The sequence below is a fragment of the Megalobrama amblycephala genome, linkage group LG2, assembly GCF_018812025.1.
Source record: "Megalobrama amblycephala isolate DHTTF-2021 linkage group LG2, ASM1881202v1, whole genome shotgun sequence".
Classification (NCBI taxonomy): domain Eukaryota; kingdom Metazoa; phylum Chordata; class Actinopteri; order Cypriniformes; family Xenocyprididae; genus Megalobrama; species Megalobrama amblycephala.
This window is the reverse complement of record NC_063045.1, coordinates 17,181,091-17,201,979: the sequence shown is the minus strand read 5'-3', so window position 1 is coordinate 17,201,979 and position 20,889 is coordinate 17,181,091. Positions and strand designations below refer to the sequence as shown.

The window sequence follows — 20,889 nt, the reverse complement described above, 5'->3', positions numbered from 1 at the left end:
CAAGGTAGACTTGCTAACCAGAAAGCAAAGACGCCGTCTTGTCACCTTCAAAAATCAGGCAGGAGTTATCATTACTTTCTGCGATGGTGATTCAATCCTTGTCCAAATGCAAAGTCTTAATTTAGGTGGCAGTACAGAAGGAGGAGACTGGCAGAAGTTAATACCCTCGCTCAGATCAGAATCCTTCATTTGAAGCCACAGCAGGGGCCTAATTTCTCACTCCTCCCCAGAGTCGAATATCTGGCTGGGTTTTGATAAGACGCCCAGCTCTGGTACGCCCTTATGGGGGAGCGAAGAAGAGAAGCTGTCTGTCTTCTCTGAGAGAGAATCAGAAAGATAGAAGTTAAAAACGAGGAAAATTATTAACAGCATTGCATTGGATGGAGCCTGGAGGGTCCCCAGAACTCTAAGAGGCTTTTGAGGTGGTCTGACAGTGTCTTGGATCCAGGGGAGCTGAGCTCAGCCCAGGGCACTGATTAGCCAAACAGAGGGAGGGTTTAACAGGGATAATCGCATATGGAGCATGGCATTAGAGGCCGGCTTTAGACCTCCTCCTCCAAGGAGGGAGAGCGCTGTGGGTCAGGATTGCCGCTGTACCTCCGGGAATGTTGGGTCTAGGCTTAGCTTAACGCACAGTGGTCTGAAAACAAAGATGTGAGGAGAAAGAAACTGCGGTTAGTTAGACCACCTGGACACAATATTGTTTTACTTGTTTTATCATGAATTATTCATGCTTAGCAATGTTTAAAATGTTCTGAAATTAATCCATGTGAACCTTACGAATATTCTCCAGGAATAATGTTTTATATACTAGCCATAATTTAAAGCAAGCAATAAAACGAGTATTAAAGGATTAGTTCACTTCAGAGTTAAAATTTCCTGATAATTTACTCACCCCCATGTCATCCAAGATGTTTATGTCTTTCTTGCTTCAGTCGAAAAGAAATTAAGCTTTTTGAGGAAAACATTTCAGGAATTTTCTCAATATAGTGGACTTCACTGGGGTACAACGGGTTGAAGGTCCAAATTGCAGTTCCAGTGCGTGACCTTTCCAACGTGATTATGTAAAGTGTGGCATATCGCAGAGCAGCGCATGATGAGGATTTGTGGTTAAAATGTATATACATTTTTATTTTTTTTAGAAAATGACAGATCGTTTTGCTAGACAAGACCCTTATTTCTCGGCTGGGATCGTTTAGAGCCCTTTGAAGCTGCTTTGAAACTGCATTTTGGATCTTCAACCCGTTGTACCCCAGTGAAGTCCACTATATGGAGAAAAATCCTGGAATGTTTTCCTCAAAAACCTTAATTTCATTTTGCCAGAAGAAAGAAAGACATAAACATCTTGGATGACGTGGGGGTGAGTAAATTATCAGGAAATTTTAATTCTGAAGTGAACATAACCATTTAAGTAGAAAATTGCCATTTCCGGAGCATTTTGTTGTTGTTGTTTTTCAATATTCTTGGTATTGGTTAATATAGCGATATATAATTAAATAATTAAAAGGAAAAAAAAAAAAAAAACACAATGAAGTTATTAGTGCCACTAACTTCTCAAGGAGTGAGTGTTTTACCATTCAGAGAGTGTTGCGTTTTACCATATTAAAAGTCAGCACAAAAACCCTCTCTGAGAAATGCTGTCTCTTAATTCCTCTCATTTAAAGCTCCACCGCTACAGCCATCAAAGCAGCCTTTGTGTGCAAATTCACCTCCTTATATACAATCAATTGCAAGACAATCACTGTCGGACTTCAAATCGCCTGCTGCGAGCAATGTTCCTACTATTATGCACAATCCATGTGTTTATTTTGGAGGTGTTGTGGGGAGATTAAAGAACACTTTTCTGCAGTCTGTTACTGATTCTTTATGGTTCTACTCCCTCCTGGTGTCTTCCAAAAAGTTTTGAGTAGAATAAAGGCTTAAAACATATAAACTTTCGAATACGAAGAAAACATTTGAGATTATTCTGTGTTTTGTCTTATCTTCTCAAAGTTTTGATCACATGATGTCCTTATATCTCCAGCCGAGAACACTTGCTCGCCGTCCCAGTTTCAGTGCAAGACCACAATGCACTGCATCTCCAAGCTGTGGGTGTGCGACGAGGACCCCGACTGTGCCGACGGCTCAGACGAGGCCAACTGCGGTGAGTCCGTCGACGTCGTCGTGCATTACCTCACGCTCATCATCACCATCCATAAATATCCTTGTTAAAATTCAGTGTGAGAATTTTCTGCAAGTCAAAACTCCTAAAACATTCCATTTGCTTTCATTTTGCACCGACTGTTTACCCAGAGGGCTGACTCAGATGAATAAAGATAGCTTTCATAACCGAGTTCTTACTCTAATCTTGAGGTTTTGTGGATATGCTAGTGCGCTAAGAGACGTTTTGCTGAAAACTGTTCAACCAAGTGCTAACGTCTTCTCAGGGCGAGGGTTGTCAGGTTGCATTGTGTTTGCTTTATGAGCAGCTAACCGATTAGCCTTCTCCATCGGGCCCAAAATGGAACATTTAGCATACTATAATTATGCAGATTCTTTGGTTTTCCTCCGTTTTAAAAGTGCAGTGTTCCTCTGTAATGACAACTGGATTTAATATGCTAAGTAAAGCAGCTACTTTGGCTTGTAGACAAAATATAAGTTTTCTGGTGAAAACTGGTTCATTGCTTGGATGTTGCTTATTGAGACTTTTCATTTAGGTATCAAGTTTGACTTGATGCATGTTGTTAAACTAATGATGTGAGAAAAAAAAAAAATTTACAATTACAAAACCATTATAACTATCATATTTCAAATGTATTTACTTAAAGGTGCTAAAGAGGATGTTTTGTTTTATACATTTTTGCAATATTACTTGAAACTGTCTTTACTAACTGATAAAAGACTATTTATTAGGTGCACTGAAAGTAATAATATTAATATACATCATCTGTGCACGAGGTAGGGCCTTAAAAACATCAGCCAATCGTTTACGCGATCATCGCGTAAACGATTGGCCCTCTGGCTTGTCAATCACTGCCATGACGTTCCTTGTGAGAGACGAGCGCGGCTGCGCGCTCCAGTAACTTTCCACACTCCACAGGCGCTGCATGCAATGTTTTTATCAGGAGACAGGAGTAACAACTGCAGATTATGAGTTACCTGCGGTGAGTCCGACATAATGAATCCACTAACACAACACAGCGAATGCCGGTGGTAAACACTCGTGTTCCAATACGAGTGTTTACGAGTTTTGGGAGGCGTTCCTTCGAAGGAGGGGGGTTGTTCTTACGCATGCGCTTATTTCAAAAACTCAGTAACAGTCTTTGGTTTCTCAGTCGACGAAAAGATCCTCTTTAGCACCTTTAAAGTCCCCCTGTAGTCAATAATTGTATCCCTTAAAAATCTTTGATCATCAAAATGACATATAGGGCCCTATCTTGCACCCAGCGCAATTGACTTTGTACACCGACGCATGTGTCATTCCTATTTTGCACCCGCGCAAAGCGCGCTTTTCCCTCCACAGAAGCACGTCGCTAAACTAGTGAATGAACTTGCGCTCCCTGGGCGGTTCAGCGCAAAAAAGGAGGTGTGTTCAGGCGCATTGCCCGCGCATTGCTATTTTAAGGAGCTGAAAATAGACTGCGCCATAGACCAACTCAAACCTGGTCTAAAGTCAATGGCGCAATATTTTTTTGTTAGAGCGCGTTGGTAGAAACTGCGCCTCTGGGCACGTCCACAGTGCGCGTTGACTTTGCTTATTACACACAGGGATGCGCATCACACAAACATGCCAAATATTAAAAACAAAAGGATTACAGTGTAAAAGAATATTATTGTGTAGGCTACATAAATATAAAAATGTAATGATGAATAGTCATTGCGTGTATTAGAATTAGGCTACCTATTTTCAATTCAGCCTATTACTACTTATAATGATGAACGAAATTGGCTAATTAATTGAACAATCGTGCCAATACACACACATATATATTAACTGACTCATCGCGTGTACGCCATGTAAATAGCAATCCGCCATGGCGCGAGCGCATCTCACTCTTAAAGGGAATGGGAGATGACACTCTGATTGGTTTATTTCACGTTACGCCCAAACCACACCTATGAATAATGAAGCTACTTCAGACCAACCCATTTTAGATTTGCGCCGGGCGCAAGAGCCATTTATCCCGCCGGGAAAATAGCAACAGCGCCGAGACCCGCCCACAAAGTTACTTGCGCTTCGCGCTTTGACACTTGCGTTTCAGATCGTTAAAATAGGGCCCATGATGTTTTATCAATGTTTTTTCCTGTGGAAAAAAAAAATTCTTCATGCCATAAAATAGCTTGAATGTAGCCCTACACACTTTCTTTATTTGGTATACACGGATCCATGAATATGCAAATGAGCCCCGCCTCCACTCAATCACACCAGCTCAGAGATCCACTCGGTCATCTTTACTGTAGTAAATATTGCCTAGAATGTTATACATCATCACATACATAATTCACCTGCTATATTTTGGCTCAAAAATGTATATATATTTTTAACCCAACTTTATATATATATATATAATTAAAATGTATTGTGTTTACGGCAAATTTTCTCAATCCTCATGATAACTGCATTGGGTGCACAGATGGGGAGGATTATGAACTAATAAAAACAAGATTTGAGTGGTAAAAACATTACTAGTACATTACATACTACTATTCTGTAGATGATGCTGTAAAGTTTGTCTGCAGTAATATGCACGACACAGGAGATTCAGAGAAACGGTATTTAATAATAAATCTGAGGTGACACTCATAGAATGCAACTATCTGACATAAATAAGACCGAACCAAGAGCAGAGGACACCAAAGGCTTGACTATACAGAGATAACGAGGGAAATAATGGAAACTAAACCAAAACACAACTAAACAGACTTCAACATAACCCTGACAGATGCACTTTTTGGGACGGAAAGGCTTTGTATTCTTTAGCTTTAAAAGACTGACATTCTCAAGGTTGTGTAGTAGTGTTCACTTTAAAGTCCTCATTTCTCCTTTTGTGAGTGTCTTTTTGTAGTTGAATAAAGAAGGGCATCTTCGTGTTATTGCTAGTAACATATCTCACTTTGTAATGGCAAGCACAGTAGGTCACATCTTGCAGTGACAAATTGGCTTGTAAATTGTTTGAACTTTATATCAATCCAAAAAAACTTTTCATAAGTGCTGTCCATTTCTGTCCAGCACCAATTCTCCAAATTTTACAATTTACCTCTCCAAGGGACCAACTAACACTCTGGCTTTCATTGCAGGGAAAGTTTAGTGCATTGCAAGAAGAAAGTAAGCTTGAAGGTTGTAATTTTGCCATTTGGGTCTTTCAAGAAAGTTGCAATGTTTTTCTTTTAAACATATCAAAGCTTTTTTAGTCACCAAAATATACTTTTAAGTTATATTTATGTTACATAAAATTGTCTGGTAGGGTACAATGAGACAAAAATGAACTGCAAAATTGTCCTGACCCATGAGATCACCTCTAACAATTAAAAAAAGATTATATTTTAAGAAATTTGGTTACTTTATAAATGTTGCACATTTATTCAGATAATTAGAATAAATTTGGTTGAATATCAGAGAAATTGTAAGGATTATTATGTTCTTACAGTCTCAAAAGGCTTTAGAACTCAATGAGGTTATTTTCTTCCATACAATGAGTGTTTCTCCTTATGTACTGGAATTACATATGGAATTGGCAATATTGTTATTCTGGAGGATGTATTGGATTTCCCTAAATATACAACGCACTTGTGCACTTTACATCATTGAGAGGATATAATGGAATATTCACATTTACCCAGCATAATTCTGTATTGATTTTTAAACATGAGGACCTTTTTTTAAGTGCCTATCTGAACGTCCATCAGCGGAATGGAGCTTCATCTTCAAAAAATCAATAACTTGCTTACATCTCTTTGAAAATTAGTCATTTCATAACAAGATATTAAGATAAAAAGCATCCATTGGTGGGTGAATAAGATTCAAAGAAGACATAGGGAATATTGATAGGCTGACTGGATGAAAAGGGGACCAAGACTTTTAATGGACATGGACATTGGCAATGGGTTTTCAAAACAGAAAGGCTATAATGTAATGGACTGTAATGGACTGGATTAGCAGGGGTCTTGAGAAAGTTTTTTTTTTTTTTTTCTCATAGTAATTAAAAGAATTAGTTAAAATATTGAAATGTATTTTTCATTATATTTAAATATGAATAAATTGTATATTTTTATATTTTATTTTGAGTACATATAATTGTATTTTTTAATTTTAGCCTATACTAAAATGTAATGATATAAAATATATATAAAATTAAACAAATTTCAGTAGTTCATCTTTAATAACTGGTATTAGCATCAGTCATTCAAAAATATGCAATAAAACTGTTATTGTTATTATTAATAATAATAATAATAATAATAATATTTTACATGTTATCATTAATTATTCATGTATTAATAAATAAATGTAGAAATATTTAAGTATTATTTGTAATAATGTTACTAATAATAAAATACAGTAAATTATGTATTAATTATTATAATTAATTAGTCTAATATTTTAAAATATAAATGTAATTAAATTGTGTTAGCCTTATATATTAAAATAATAATATATATATATATATATATATATATATATATATATATATATATATATATATATATATATATATATATATATATAATTTATTTATTTATTTTTTCAAATTTAAATGTAATAATATTGTAGTATAGGCAAAATAAAATATAATATCAGTATTTTTTTAAACTTTTCCATAGTTACTGGTGTTGGCATTAGTCATTGAAAAATGCGTATTACACAATCCATGCATAAAATGATTCAAAAACATTTTTTTTTTTTTTTTTTATTATTGTTGATACTGAGGTACTTTGCATTAGTTTATGTAGTTAGTTTTGTTAACAGGAGTGATATTAATGTTTTGTTTTGTTTTTTCATCATTGTGTTCCAGTACATCACTGCATGCTCTCCTTGGTTGCTCTAGCCTGAATGGCTGAGTGCTTCGATGTGTTTTCCTGCATCACAACTAAAGATCCACATTAACGTGTTTCAGAAGAATGGATCATTGGATTCAGCTCTTATGAAACATTCAGCATGCTGCCTCGCTCTGACGCATTGAACACGGCTCTTAATTTGTTGGATGTGGCCTCTCACGTCACAGCATGATCCTATTTATTTATTTTGAATTATTCGCCATGATCTGCCTCACGTTGGCAGCACGTCAGCGCAAGCTAATTAGCCCGTAGCACACTGAAAGCATACAGACTATCACAAATGCATTAAAACAATGAATTCATTCAGTATACCTGCTGTGTTTGTTTGTTTGTCTTAAAAATCAGAGTATATTGTAACAGAGCAACTGCATGTCCTGAAAGTCGTTTGGAGCACACTGTTAAAATCAAGTAAATATGTGGTTCTTTTTTCCGCATTTTTATTGGATTGATGAAAAGACGTGGGCCGCATGAATTTCGCTGCAAGGACAACAGCTGCGCTTCTTTCTAACATATAAAATGGAGTGTAAAAACATATATTGGTATTTTCATTCTCTAATGAGCAAAATTCTCTCTTTTTTCCAACTTGAAAGTGATTTGAGCCCTAAAGCTATATTGGGGACAAATCTTAATATTCCAGCCATGTTCTTTCCAAATTAGAATTCTCTTAATGTCATTTATGTCAGGGAATTAGCACTCAAACACAGCATTGTGATTGTCAATTAATCATGCATTATGTTCTCATCTCTCAAGATAGTTGGATTAGTCGTCGCAGACATTCAGATGAGGGGAAATTGCATTCCTGATTTCCTGTACTCAAATGAGCTCGGATTAGCATGTTGATTATTTTAGAGAAATGAAGATGTGATTTACACCATTGTGCCTTTGATTCAGCCTTTGTGGGATCCTGTAAAAAAAAAAAAAAAAAAAAAGTTTTTCTTATGTTTTATGTATGGTAAAAACTGGCAGATTGCAGGAAACATTAAACATTAGTAAACATGTACTAATAAAATATGAATATACTAACCTATGTGATAAGCTGAAAACCATCACAGGGTTATTATTAAAATCCTAATTTTCTATGAAACGATTTAATAAGTGTTTTACAGTCTGAATATTGTAAAAAAAAGAAAAAGAAAAACATGTTATAGTTTAGTTTATCTAAGCTAGCTCAGAATCCTATTTATTTTACACAGTAATATTAAGTGGGAAATTTAAATGGATGCTTTGTTTGTTTGTGTATGCAGATGAAAAGACATGCGGGCCTCATGAATTTCGCTGCAAGGACAACAATTGCATACCGGACCACTGGAGGTGTGACGGCCAGAGCGACTGCAGCGACAATTCAGACGAGGAGAACTGCAGTACGTGCTTCTGCATTTAATTCTAAACTATTACAGAGTTATGCGGTGAATAGTTTAACAAACATTTCCTCTGTGGATGATGTCTGACTTCAAAAACAGTAGTAAAACTAAAGAAAGCAAAGCACTTTTTGTTTTTGTTTAAGTGGAGTTCAAACAAATTGTTGAATGAATCTCCAAATGTGATGTGTATTGGTTAGTTTAGTTTCATTATGTTTTGTTTTTTTTTAGTTTAGTTTAATTGTTTTGCCTTTTTAGTTTCATTGTGCTGCGTTATTTAGTTTCATTGTATTGTTTTGTCATTTAATGTAGTTGATCATGCTGTGTTTCGTTTCATTGTGCTGTGCATTTTTGTTTAATTTAGTTGCATTGCTTTGTATTTAGTTTTAATTCCATTGTAATTTGTTATTTAGTTTAGTTTCATTATACTGTTATTTTGTGTAGTTTAGTTTCATTGTGTAGTGGTTGGTGTTAGTTTAGTTTTTGTTTAGTTTAATAGTGCTGTGCATTTTTTAAGTTGCACTGTTGTGTTTAGTTTTAGTTTCATTGTGCTGTTATTTAGTTTAATTGTGCCATGTTTAGTTTTATTTTAGTTTCAGTTTAAATTGAGCTGTGCGTTGTTGTTACTATACTTTTGTTTCATTGCATCATTTTTATTTTATTTTTAGTTTAGTTTCATTCTGCTGTGCTTTGTTTAGTTTAATTTCATTGTGCTGTTTTGTCATTTGGTTTTGTTGTGCTTTGTTGTTTAGTTTCACTGTTTTGTTTTGTTTTATTTAGTTTTGTTGTGCTGTGCTTTGTTTAGTTTCACTGTTTTGTCGTTTTGTTGTGCTATGTTTAGTTTCACTGTTTTGTCGTTTTATTGTGCTGTTGTTTAGTTTCACTGTTTTGTCGTTTTATTGTGCTGTTCTTTAGTTTCACTGTTTTGTCATTTTGTTGGGCTGTGTTGTTTTGTTTCACTGTTTTGTTTTGTTTTATTTAGTTTTGTTGTGCTGTGCTTTGTTTAGTTTCACTGTTTTGTCGTTTTATTGTGCTGTTGTTTAGTTTCACTGTTTTGTCGTTTTGTTGTGCTATGTTTAGTTTCACTGTTTTGTCGTTTTATTGTGCTGTTCTTTAGTTTCACTGTTTTGTCATTTTGTTGGGCTGTGTTGTTTTGTTTCACTGTTTTGTTGTTTTGTTGTGCTGTGCTGTGCTGTGCTGTGTTGTTTAGTTTTACGGTTTTGTCATTTTTTGGGCTGTGTTGTTTAGTTTCACTGTTTTGTTGTGCTGTGTTTAGTTTTTACTGTTTTGTCGTTTTGTTGTGCTGTTTAGTTTCACTGTTTAGTCGTTTTCTTGTGCTGTTGTTTAGTTTCACTGTTTTGTCGTTCTGTTGTGATGTGTTGTTTAGTTTCACTGTTTAGTCATTTTGCTTTGTTGTGCTGTGTTGTTTAGTTTCACTGTTCCCTTTCAGTCGGTCACGTTCGACGTACGTCAGTAGTGACCGACGAATTGGGATATCGCTTAGAGAGCCCTATCAGCTTCGTGTAAACTAAAACAAGCCAATGGAATTGGCGTGCGATATTTGCATAAAGCGCACCGCCCCCGACAGGTGTATATAAATAGGAAGCAGATGCAATCGCACTCTGTCTTTCGCTTCGGAGCCATTCAGTGGTGTCCTGTTTAAGAAGACTGTTTGTGTGAACTAAACTGCCTCGAAGAGGATTCACAGCAAGCCGTGTGTGCCGGTGTAACGGTGCTACAGCGAGGTCGCGAGCTCCCGAGGATCCGAGCTATAGCTCTCAACTGCTGTTTTCACAGCACACGCCTAGAGTGAAAGTGTGTGTGTTGCGATTTGGGCCGGTTCCTCGGTGTGTCCAGGGAGTGGTGTACCTGGCACATCGCGTCACTCCCTGTGTGCTTCGGCACGAGCGAGTTGACTGTTTTCCCCTTCTAAAAGAGCTTTACAGACGAACCCTGACAGTATGTCATTTCGTCTGTGCGTTAATGGGTGCGGTCGTTCCCTGGTCCCTGCTGATGGGCACAATCGTTGCATCTCGTGTTTGGGCATTCAGCACGCTGAAGCAGCTTTTGTGAATGGTTCATGTTCCCATTGCGGGAACATGACTATCGCGGTGCTGAGGTCGAGACTCTCCTTCCTGAAGTCTCAGGAAGCGGGGGCCCCCTCCCCTGTGCCCCGTTCGACCGTTTTTTCCGGCCCGGGCCGGAATGACGGTTCGGCGGTGTATAGGAAGGGTGACCTGAGGCTTACGGTCAGGGCTTCCCCGCCGAGCGGAAACGCTCCTCGGGCCCCTGCCGCCTCATCAGCACCGCAACCCATCGTGCCACCGTTGGTTTCCGCTGGGCCCTCTACGGACTGTCCAGCCGTTACCTTTGGTGTGCCGGCGGCGGATCGGATGTCGACTGCTGCATCGGAAGGTGAGCCTGAGTCCTCGGGGAGGAAGATCCGGACGCGCTGCCGCCCGGGACGGTAGCGTGGCCCGAGTCGGATCCCGAGCTCACGGCTGTGCTCTCCCGGGCCGCCTTGTGCGTCGGGCTTGAGTGGAACCCTCCACCCTGTCCCGGCCCATCTCGGTTGGACGATTGGTACTTGGGGGGGGGTCGCGCTGGTCAAATCCAGCGTCCCGCCCCAATGCCTTTCTTCCCGGAAGTACACGATGAGGTGACCAGGTCTTGGCAAGCTCCGTATGGGGCTCGTACAGGGCCTGGTCCCTCGTCCGCCTTCACCTCCCTGGACGGCGGGGAAGCCAGGGGGTACGCGAAGCTCCCGCCAGTCGAGCGGTCTGTTGCGATGCAGTTGTGTCCAACGGCCGCTGGCGGGCGCGGTGAGCCGCGTCTCCCGTCCCAGGCCTGTGAATTCTCAGCCGGTCTGACTGAGAAAGCTTACAGTGCCTGTGGGCAGGCTGCCTCTGCCCTGCACGCGATGGCCCTTTTGCAGGTCTATCAGGCAAAAGCGCTGTCGCAGATGCCCCAGGAAGGTCCTGACCAACAGCTGCTTGGGGAGCTGCGCGCTGCCACTGACCTTGCCCTCCGGGCAACGAGGGTGACAGCGCGTTCTGTTGGCCAGGCGATGTCTACTCTGGTAGTCCAGCAACGCCACCTCTGGCTGACCTTGGCAGACATGAGGGAGACCGACAAACATCGGTTCCTGGATTCCCCCGTGTCTCCGGTCGGCCTTTTCGGCGACGCGGTGGAGAGCTGTGCCCAACAGTTCTCCGCTGCACAGAAGCAGGCTGAGGCTATCAGACATGTCATGCCACGGCGGTCCGCTGCTGCCTCCACCCAGCCGCCCGTGGCTCAGCCTCAGCCCGCTCGTCGCCGAGGGCGCCCGCCTGCGTCTTCCTCCGCCCCTGCTAAATCGGCAAAGCAGCAGCCTACACCAGCCAAACAGCAGGGTGCCGGTCGCGGACGTGGTGCCCAGCCCGTCTCTGCCAAGCCAGGTGGCAAGCGGTCGGGGAAAACTCGGCCCTGAGACGGGCGACCTGGAGCGGAAGGTTCCTGCCCTTCGGGAGAGTATTCCATCTGCTCTCCCACCCCCGGAGGAGGGCCGGGGGGATTTTGTGGCGTCTGTCCATCTACCGCCGCTGGCTCTCCGGAGTCCAGCGGTACCCACTTTGCCACAAAAAGAGCAGTTTCCTCAAACTCCAGGTCACAAGAGGGCGCGTTTGCCAGTGTGCCAGGCCCCGCCTCGCCACTCGCAACCCCCTCCCATTTCGCCAGTAGGCGACAGTGTGGTGGCGCAGACCGCGTCCCGTGCGCCGTCTCCCATTCGCACTGCTGCCTCGCAGAGTCCGACCTCACTCCGGGCCGCTCCCATGCCGTCCGAGTCGGGTCCCTCTCTGCCTTGCTGCCCCACCCCCGGTGCGTCTGTGGTGCCTTTGGTCCCGCTGGCTCGGAGTCTGGAGGCGTGGAGCACGCTTCCCAGCCCGTCCCGCTGGCTCATTCGCACTATCAGACTCGGCTATGCGATTCAGTTCGCCCGGCGTCCCCCGGTTTTCAGGGGTGTCCACTTCACTCAGGTGTCGTTGGACAGTGCACCTGTTCTCCGGGCGGAGATTGCTGTCCTCCTGGCGAAGGATGCAATCGAGCCGGTCCCTCCAGCCGATATGAAGTCGGGGTTCTACAGCCCCTACTTCATTGTACCAAAGAAGGGTGGTGGGCTACGGCCAATCCTGGATCTGCGCGTCCTGAACCGGTATCTTCACAAGATGCCGTTCAAGATGCTCACGCAGAAACGCATTTTCGAATGCGTCCGTCCCCGGGATTGGTTTGCAGCAATAGACCTGAAGGACGCGTACTTTCATGTCTCGATTCTGCCTCGACACAGACCCTTCCTCCGGTTTGCGTTCGAGGGTCGGGCATATCAGTACAAAGTCCTACCCTTCGGGCTGGCCCTGTCACCCCGCGTCTTTACGAAGGTTGCGGAGGCGGCCATTGTTCCCCTCAAGGAACAGGGCGTTCGTATTCTCAACTATCTCGACGACTGGCTGATCCTGGCCAGCTCGCGAGAGCAGTTGTGCGAACACAGGGACATGGTTTTAGCTCACCTCAGCCGGTTGGGTCTTCGGGTCAACTGGGACAAGAGCAAACTCGCCCCCGGGCAGAGGATCTCTTATCTCGGTCTCGAGCTAGACTCGGTTGCACGGACTGCGCGTCTCACCGAGGCGCGCGTCCAGTCGGTGTTGAACTGCCTGAGTTCGCTCAAGCGCAGGACAGCGGTTCCACTGAAAGATTTTCAGAGGCTCCTGGGGCATATGGCATCTGCAGCCGCGGTCACGCCGCTCGGATTGCTTCATATGAGACCGCTTCAACACTGGCTCCGCGGCCGGGTCCCGAGATGGGCGTGGCAGTGCGGCACGCTCCGTGTCCCCGTGACACCGAGCTGCCGTCGCACCCTTGTCCGGTGGTCGGACCCTTCGTTCCTGCGGGCCGGAGTACCCCTCGAACAAGTGTCCAGGCACGCTGTGGTCTCCACAGATGCCTCTGCCACGGGATGGGGGGCCACGTACAACGGGCATGCAGTGGCAGGTCTTTGGACGGGGCCTCAGCTGCATTGGCATATCAATTGCCTCGAGTTGCTAGCGGTACGTCTTGCGCTGGCCCGCTTCAAGAAGCTGTTGTCAGGCAAGCACGTTCTAGTCCGCTCAGACAGCACTGCGGCCGTTGCGTACATCAACCGTCAAGGTGGTCTACGCTCCCGTCGCATGTCGCAACTCGCCCGCCATCTCTTGTTGTGGAGTCAGAAGTATCTGAGGTCCCTTCGGGCCACTCATGTCCCAGGTGTGCTCAACCGTGCAGCCGACGAGCTGTCACGGCAGCCTCCACTTGCGGGCGAGTGGCGGCTCCACCCCCAGGCGGTCCAGCTGATTTGGCAGCGTTTCGGCGAGGCCCAGGTAGACCTGTTTGCCTCCCCGGAAACTGCCCACTGCCAGTGGTTTTATTCCCTGACCGGCGGCACGCTCGGCACGGATGCCCTGGCACACAGCTGGCCCCGGGTCTGCGCAAATATGCGTTTCCCCCAGTGAGCCTTCTCGCACAACTCCTGTGCAAGGTCAGGGAGGACGGGGAGCAGGTTCTGTTAGTGGCTCCGTATTGGCCCACTCGGACCTGGTTCTCAGACCTCATTCTCCTCGCGACAGCCCCTCCCTGGCCGATTCCTCTGAGGAAGGACCTCCTGACTCAGAGACGGGGCACCCTGTGGCACCCGCGTCCCGACCTATGGAACCTCCACGTGTGGTCCCTGGACGGGATGCGGAGGTTCTGAGTGATCTCCCGCAAGCGGTTGTAGACACCATCACTTCCGCTAGAGCTCCTTCCACTAGGAGTCTCTATGCGTTGAAGTGGAACCTGTTCGTCGAATGGTGCGCCTCTCGCCGAGAGGACCCCCGATCATGTTCGGTCGGATCCGTGCTTTCCTTCCTGCAAGAAGGGTTGGAGCGAAGGCTGTCTCCCTCCACCCTGAAGGTGTATGTTGCCGCTATCGCCGCACATCACCACGCAGTTGAGGGTAAGTCCCTGGGGAAGCACGATCTGATCGTCAGATTCCTGAGGGGAGCGAGGAGATTAAATCTCTACGTGAGCGGTCCCATATGTGTATTTTCCACGGTTTAAAACTCCCTACGGGCCGAGTCCGTGTCTTTCCCTTAGCAGAGCCAGCTCTGCTGTCACCTGTCTGATGAGTCTCCCCCTAACCAGGTGGAGCCATCCCAGGGACTCCATATGCGTACTGCCCCCCGGGCCAGTCCATATGTGTATTCCCACGTAAACTCCTCCCCCATTGGGTAGGTAGTGGTCTCCGCAGCGTCCCTTCGGGTTCGCTTCCCCAGTGTGTCTAGTTTACTTAGTGGGTAGTGGTTAGACAGCAGTAGACTCTCTCGGTGTAAGCTCGCCCCCTTCACCGCCAGCCGGTGCTATGGGCGGCTGAGCTTGCGCTGGGCACTGGAAGGGGTTTCGTAACTGTGGCGCTTTAGTTGGGATCCCAATTCGTCGGTCACTACTGACGTACGTCGAACGTGACCGACTGAAAGGGAACGTCTCGGTTACGTATGTAACCCTCGTTCCCTGAAGGAGGGAACGGAGACGTACGTCCCGTCGCCACAGTTTCTGTACCCTCGCTGTAGCGCGGACACCAGTTGTCTCCTCAGCGAAAAACAGAGTGCGATTGCATCTGCTTCCTATTTATATACACCTGTCGGGGGCGGTGCGCTTTATGCAAATATCGCACGCCAATTCCATTGGCTTGTTTAAGTTTACACGAAGCTGATAGGGCTCTCTAAGCGATATCCCAATTCGTCGGTCACTACTGACGTACGTCTCCGTTCCCTCCTTCAGGGAACGAGGGTTACATACGTAACCGAGACGTTTTGTCGTTTTGTTTCGTTGTGTTGTGTTTAGTTTCACTGTTTTTTTGTTTTGTTGTGCTGTGTTTTTTAGTTTCATGGTTTTGTTGTTTTGTTTTGTTGTGTTTAGTTTCACTGTTTTGTCGTTTTGTTTTGATATTCTGTGTAGTTTCACTGTTTTTAGTTATTTGTGTTGTGTTTAGTTTCACTGTTTTGTTGTTTTGTTTCGTTGTGCTGTGTTGTTTAGTTTCACTGTTTTGTCGTTTTGTTTTGAGATGCTGTGTAGTTTCACTGTTTTGTTTAGTTATTTGTGTTGTTTAGTTTCACTGTTTTGTTGTTTTGTTTCGTTGTGCTGTGTTGTTTAGTTTCACTGTTTTGTCATTTTGTTTTGATATGCTGTGTAGTTTCACTGTTGTGTTTAGTTATTTGTGTTGTGTTTAGTTTCACTGTTTTGTTGTTTTGTTTCGTTGTGCTGTGTTGTTTAGTTTCACTGTTTTGTCATTTTGTTTTGATATGCTGTGTAGTTTCACTGTTTTGTTTAGTTATTTGTGCTGTGTTTAGTTTTATTGTTTAGCTTTGTTGTGCTGTGTTGTTTAGTTTAGTTTATTTACATTGCTATATTGTTATTTTAGTTGGTGTTTTGAGTTTTGTTGTTTAATTAAGTTTCATTGTGCTGTTTTGTCTTCATTATTCTGTGTAGTTTAGGATTGTTTTGTTGTGCTGTTTTGTTGTGTGTTATTTAAATGTTTAGTTTTGTTTACTTCATTGTGCTGTATTGTTTAGATTTAGTTTCATTGTGCTGGTTTTTGTTATTTAGTTGTTTCATTCTGCTGATTTGTTTAGTTTAGTTTGATTATACTGTTTTGTTTTGTTATGTAGTTTAGTTTAGCTTCATTGTGTTGTTATGTTTACTACAGTTTAGTTTAATGCCGTTTAATGCAGTGATGCTACAATCTGCTTGTCCTCTTTGACATCTGAGTGCTTTGACATTTAAATACATGCAGCTTTCACATATTCCTCTTATCACACTTTGCAACTAGACATACTGTACTACACAGCAGGATTTCTGAAAACAACAAAAAATGTATTCATGCTCTGCAGTGTGTGGCACATAGATGTTGGATCTTCAGAGAGAGTCTTACAAGCTAGCGAGATGCGTCTGTGTGTGGCAGTGTGTGAGATATCTTTTTATTTAGTATGGGTCTCAAACAGTGTCCAAATGTGCTTCATTATTGTGCTCTGAGTGAGTGTGTGTGTGATTGTTGCCTCAAATCTCAAATGTTTATTCCCTATTTTGTTCCCTGATGTCTGGGTCATTATGTGGGCACAGAACAAGTTCTCCAGTAGTCAAAGAGCTCCTGAAGCCCAGTGGATCTCATCACACTTCAACTGCATCTCGAGCCTCTTGCTTTACACTTTCAAACAAGAGCGTGAGAGAAACAGAGTGAGAATAAGATTGTCTGTTGATTGCTGTGAAAGTTTATATGTCTTCCCAAATAGTGATTATATCAATTTTCCTGAAATACAGACAGGTATTTTTATTGTCTGTGTTACTAACTACCATCCACTGGAGCGCAGCTGTACATTTTTGTCAGCTCTGTGACATTGATTGACAGTTAGCGGAGAAAGTGTCCTACTGAATGGCAGAATCGATCTCACACCCTGATCTGCAATTTGGTTTTAATAGCTGCGGTCTTGTTGCTCCCGGCATCGGCTCCCGTGATAAACGGTGATGTAAATTTGCCATCGTAGTGGTTTGTTTTCTTCTCTGTGCTGTGGCGTGAGCTCTGACCATTAATTTACTAGATTACAGAGCCACTGCCTTCATTTTTTTTCAAAATGTGATGTAAGCCACACTTGTGCATGCAGCAGAAAGCATGAACACAATTGCCATCTCATTGATACTGCTTCCCTTTCCTTTTCCCCTTGCTGTTCCAATTTAACTTCCTGTTGCTGCTATTTCACTTTTCTTTCCGCTCTGTTTTTCCTTTACTTCCTTTTACTTTTACTTTTTTTGTTTTATTTTTCATTTTCTTCCCTTTCCTCTTTCCCTTCCCATTCCCCTTCCCCTTCCTCTTCCTCTTCCTAGTATTCTTCCTCTTCCCCTTCCTTTTCCAATTTGTTTTTCCTTTACTACATTTTATTTTACATTTCCTTTCTTTTGTTTTTCCTTTTGTTTTGTTTTACTTTTATTTTCTTTCCTTCTCCTTCCCTTTTCTTTTCCTTTCCCCTCTCTTTCCCCTTCCCCTTCCTGCAATTCATTCTCTTCCCCTTCTGTTTCCCATCTGTTTTTCCTTCACTTTCTTTACCTCTACACTTCCTGTTACCTTTGCATTTCATTTCCTTCCTTTTCCTTTTCCTTTTCCTTTTCCTGTTCTTTTCTTTCTTTCTTTCTTTCTTTCTTTCTTTCTTTCTTTCTTTCTTTCTTTCTTTCTTTCTTTCTTTCTTTCTTTCTTTCTTTCTTTCTTTCTTTCCTGTTTGTCTTTTTCTTTGCATGTTCCTTCCCTTTCCCCTTTCTTTTCCTGGCATCAATCCTCTTTCCCTTTCCTCTCTATTTTTCATTCACTTCATTTTACTTTACTTCACATTTTATTTTTACCATTAACTTTTCCTTTCATTCCCTTTCCTCTTTTTCCTCCTGTTCTTTTTATCTTCCCCCTTTTCTTTTCCTTTTATTTCCTTTTCTATCCTGTCCTTCTTTTCCACTTTCCTTCCTTTGCCCTTTCTGTCCTTTGAAGTTGTGCTTAGACTTACTGGTTGATATTTGTTTAAAACTTTAAAGGGTACACAAAGTACTCAAAACAAATCAATGTCAGTTTAAAGCAGCTGTTGTCTCAGCATTATTTACTAAATATCAACAATGTCTTGAAGGTTTCCCAGCTGTCACATCAGATTTATGAGCTGTGGGTTTGTGTGCAAATGAATGTGCTCTTCTCAGTCTCCTTACTTCCTTTTTCCTCTCTCTCATCCTTTCGCTATCAATATCCACATCTCTTTCAATTAAAAGTGAGCTCACAGATCCCTCACTGATCTACATCACAAAAGACACTAATACAAACATGTTATGTATTTACGCAGTAGCAGCATGCAGCCTTTCCCTAGAGGTTGTTTTTAACAGTCTTAATGAATACGGGCTACTGAAGAGCATTTGTTAGGCACAAGCTTACATTTTAGCTAGCTGAAAGTGTCTATTTTGAAAGTGTCTATATATAACAGGACCTATTTTTGCATGATTTCACTCGATTAAGAAAGATAATATGTGTCATATTTGGTCACCCATTAATCTAGAGAAAAATTCCCAATCTGAAGTGTGTGTGTGTCTGTGTCTATAATAATATCATAGTGTATTTGCTCACTTTGCTGAGTGGGAGTGAAAACAGACAGATTTCTTTTCATCCGTTGGATTCACCTTGGGAGCCTTGCACAGAAACATCACTGGGAGCATATAAAGGCTCTCATTAGGTCGTGGAGTCGTGATGTCAGGGCAGATAATCTGCGACGAGCTGGAGCCAGATGCAGAGAGACTGATAATAGAGTTAGAGGAGTGACACAGCAGCACTCACTTATTGTGATCGAACAGATTTGTGCTCCTTTCTTTCTTTCTTTCTTTCTTTCTTTCTTTCTTTCTTTCTTTCTTTCTTTCTTTCTTTCTTTCTTTCTTTCTTTCTTTCTTTCTTTCTTTCTTTCTTTCTTTCTTATTTGTTTTTTCTGTTTGTAATTAATCTCAGTACCCTTGAGCAAGGCACCTACCCCCAATCGCTCCCCGGGGTCACAGCAAAAAATGGCTGCCCACTGCTCCGGATGTGTGTTCACTGTGTGTGTGTGTGTGTGTGTGTGTGTGTGTGTGTTCTTTCACTTTACTCTGTCTCTTTACCTTTCATCATTAATTTTTGTTCATTCTGTCAGTTTATCATTCCTTCTTCTATCTTTTGTGTTTGTTAGTTTCTTTCTTAATGTTTTGTATCTTTCATTTGTGCATTCTGTCAATACATTTTCATTCTTTGAGCTTTCATTTGTTTGCTTTTCTTTTTTTGTGTATCTTTCTTTTGTTCATTCTGTCTGTTTTTGTTCTTTTGTTTGTTTCTTACTTTTTGTTTGTTCTGTCTGTATCTTTTGTTCTTTCATTTGTTTGTTTTTCTTTTTTGTGTCTTTACTTGTTTATTCTGTCTGTATCTTTTGTACTTCCGTTTGTCGGTTTCCTACTCTTTTGTATCTTTCGTTTGTCCATTCTGTCTGTTTCTTTTCTTATTTCTTTTGTTCTTTTATGTTTCATTTGTGTGTTTGTTTCTTCTGTGTATCTTTCATTTGTTTATTCTGTTTTTTGGTTTCATTTGATTCTTTCATTTTTTTTATTTGTTTCTTTATTACTTTTTTGTCTTTCGTTTGTTCATTCTTTTTTTTTTTTTTTTTTTGCTCATTCACTTTCATTTTTCCTCTTTCAGTTTCATTTATTTTCTTATTTGTCCTGTATGTCGTTTTTTATCATCTTTCTTGTGCTTGGTCTTTCTTTCTAAATTGTTCTTTGTCTGTTTTTTGTCTGTAATTTATTTTCTTATTCTGTCTTTTGATCTTTAATCTTTTATTAGTTTGTTTCTTCATTTGTGTATTTCTTTGTTTTCCTTGTTTTTGTTTTTCTGTCATTTATTTGTTTGTTCTGTCTATTTTTCTTTAGTCATTTCATACTCGTTCTTTTTGTCTTTATCTGTCTGTCTTTTATTTGTTTGCATTTATTCACTTGTTTGTCCCTTTTTTGCTCCTTTTGATGTCTGTCTTTCTTTTCTGTCTGTTGTTTGTTTGCCAATTCGGTCTGTCTTTTTTTATTATTTGCTTTAATCTCTAGCTCATTTTCACATTTCTAGCTCATTCTAGGCATTTCTTAGGCTTCCTGCCAAATCTCACCAGAGGATGTCTGGATGTGTCTTTCTGTTCATAACAACAGAAAAAAAACTGTTGTTTAGCCATTTGTTTGTTTGTTTTACTGCTGCCAAATGCTTATTCAGCTTCCACAGCCCATACTCCATGTTTCCAATAGTAAAAGAAATTCAAATTATAGATCCATCTATGTCTTTCTCACACACTCTCTCTCTTCTGTTTTAGAACCAGTAACATGTAACTCGAAAAATTTCATCTGTGCCAACGGAGAGTGCATCTCCTCGCGTTTCCGTTGTGACGGCGATTTCGACTGCACCGATAACTCTGACGAGGTTTCAAGAACCATATTCATCAGTCACACCATTAATATACATCGTTAATCTCACTCCTGTTAAAGTGCTGACATCTTGCACATGTGTTTTTCAGAGAGGCTGTGAGAGCCACTGCTCAGAGGATCAGTTCCAGTGCCTGAATCATCTCTGTATCTCAGTCAAATGGCTCTGTGATGGACAGGAAGACTGCAAAACTGGAGAGGATGAGGCCAACTGCAGTCCTGCCAACACCGCCATGACAGGTTAGCTGCTTTCACTCTCTTTAAATAATGCAAACGGATCCAGAACCCATCAAAGCTGTTCTGAGACAGCTAGCTTTGCGCTTTTATAATCACATGTCACCGAGAGGACACCTTTTATCCAAAGGGAATCACAGGCCTTCGGCTACACAATGGAGACTGGAGATCTCTGCTTAAAACCCTGTGACGCTGCCTTCATTTATAACCGCTAAGTCAC

At 42.0% G+C, this 20,889-nt stretch overlaps 1 protein-coding gene across 1 annotated transcript in view; it reads left to right on the top strand.

Moving 5' to 3' along the window:
- lrp1ba (low density lipoprotein receptor-related protein 1Ba) overlaps nt 1–20,889 on the top strand; it is a 306,610-nt gene that overhangs the window by 240,522 nt on the left and 45,199 nt on the right. Inside the window, 4 exon segments of the mRNA XM_048163800.1 lie at nt 2,024–2,143; nt 8,280–8,396; nt 20,327–20,433; nt 20,528–20,675. Coding sequence (XP_048019757.1) covers nt 2,024–2,143; nt 8,280–8,396; nt 20,327–20,433; nt 20,528–20,675 — 492 coding nt within the window.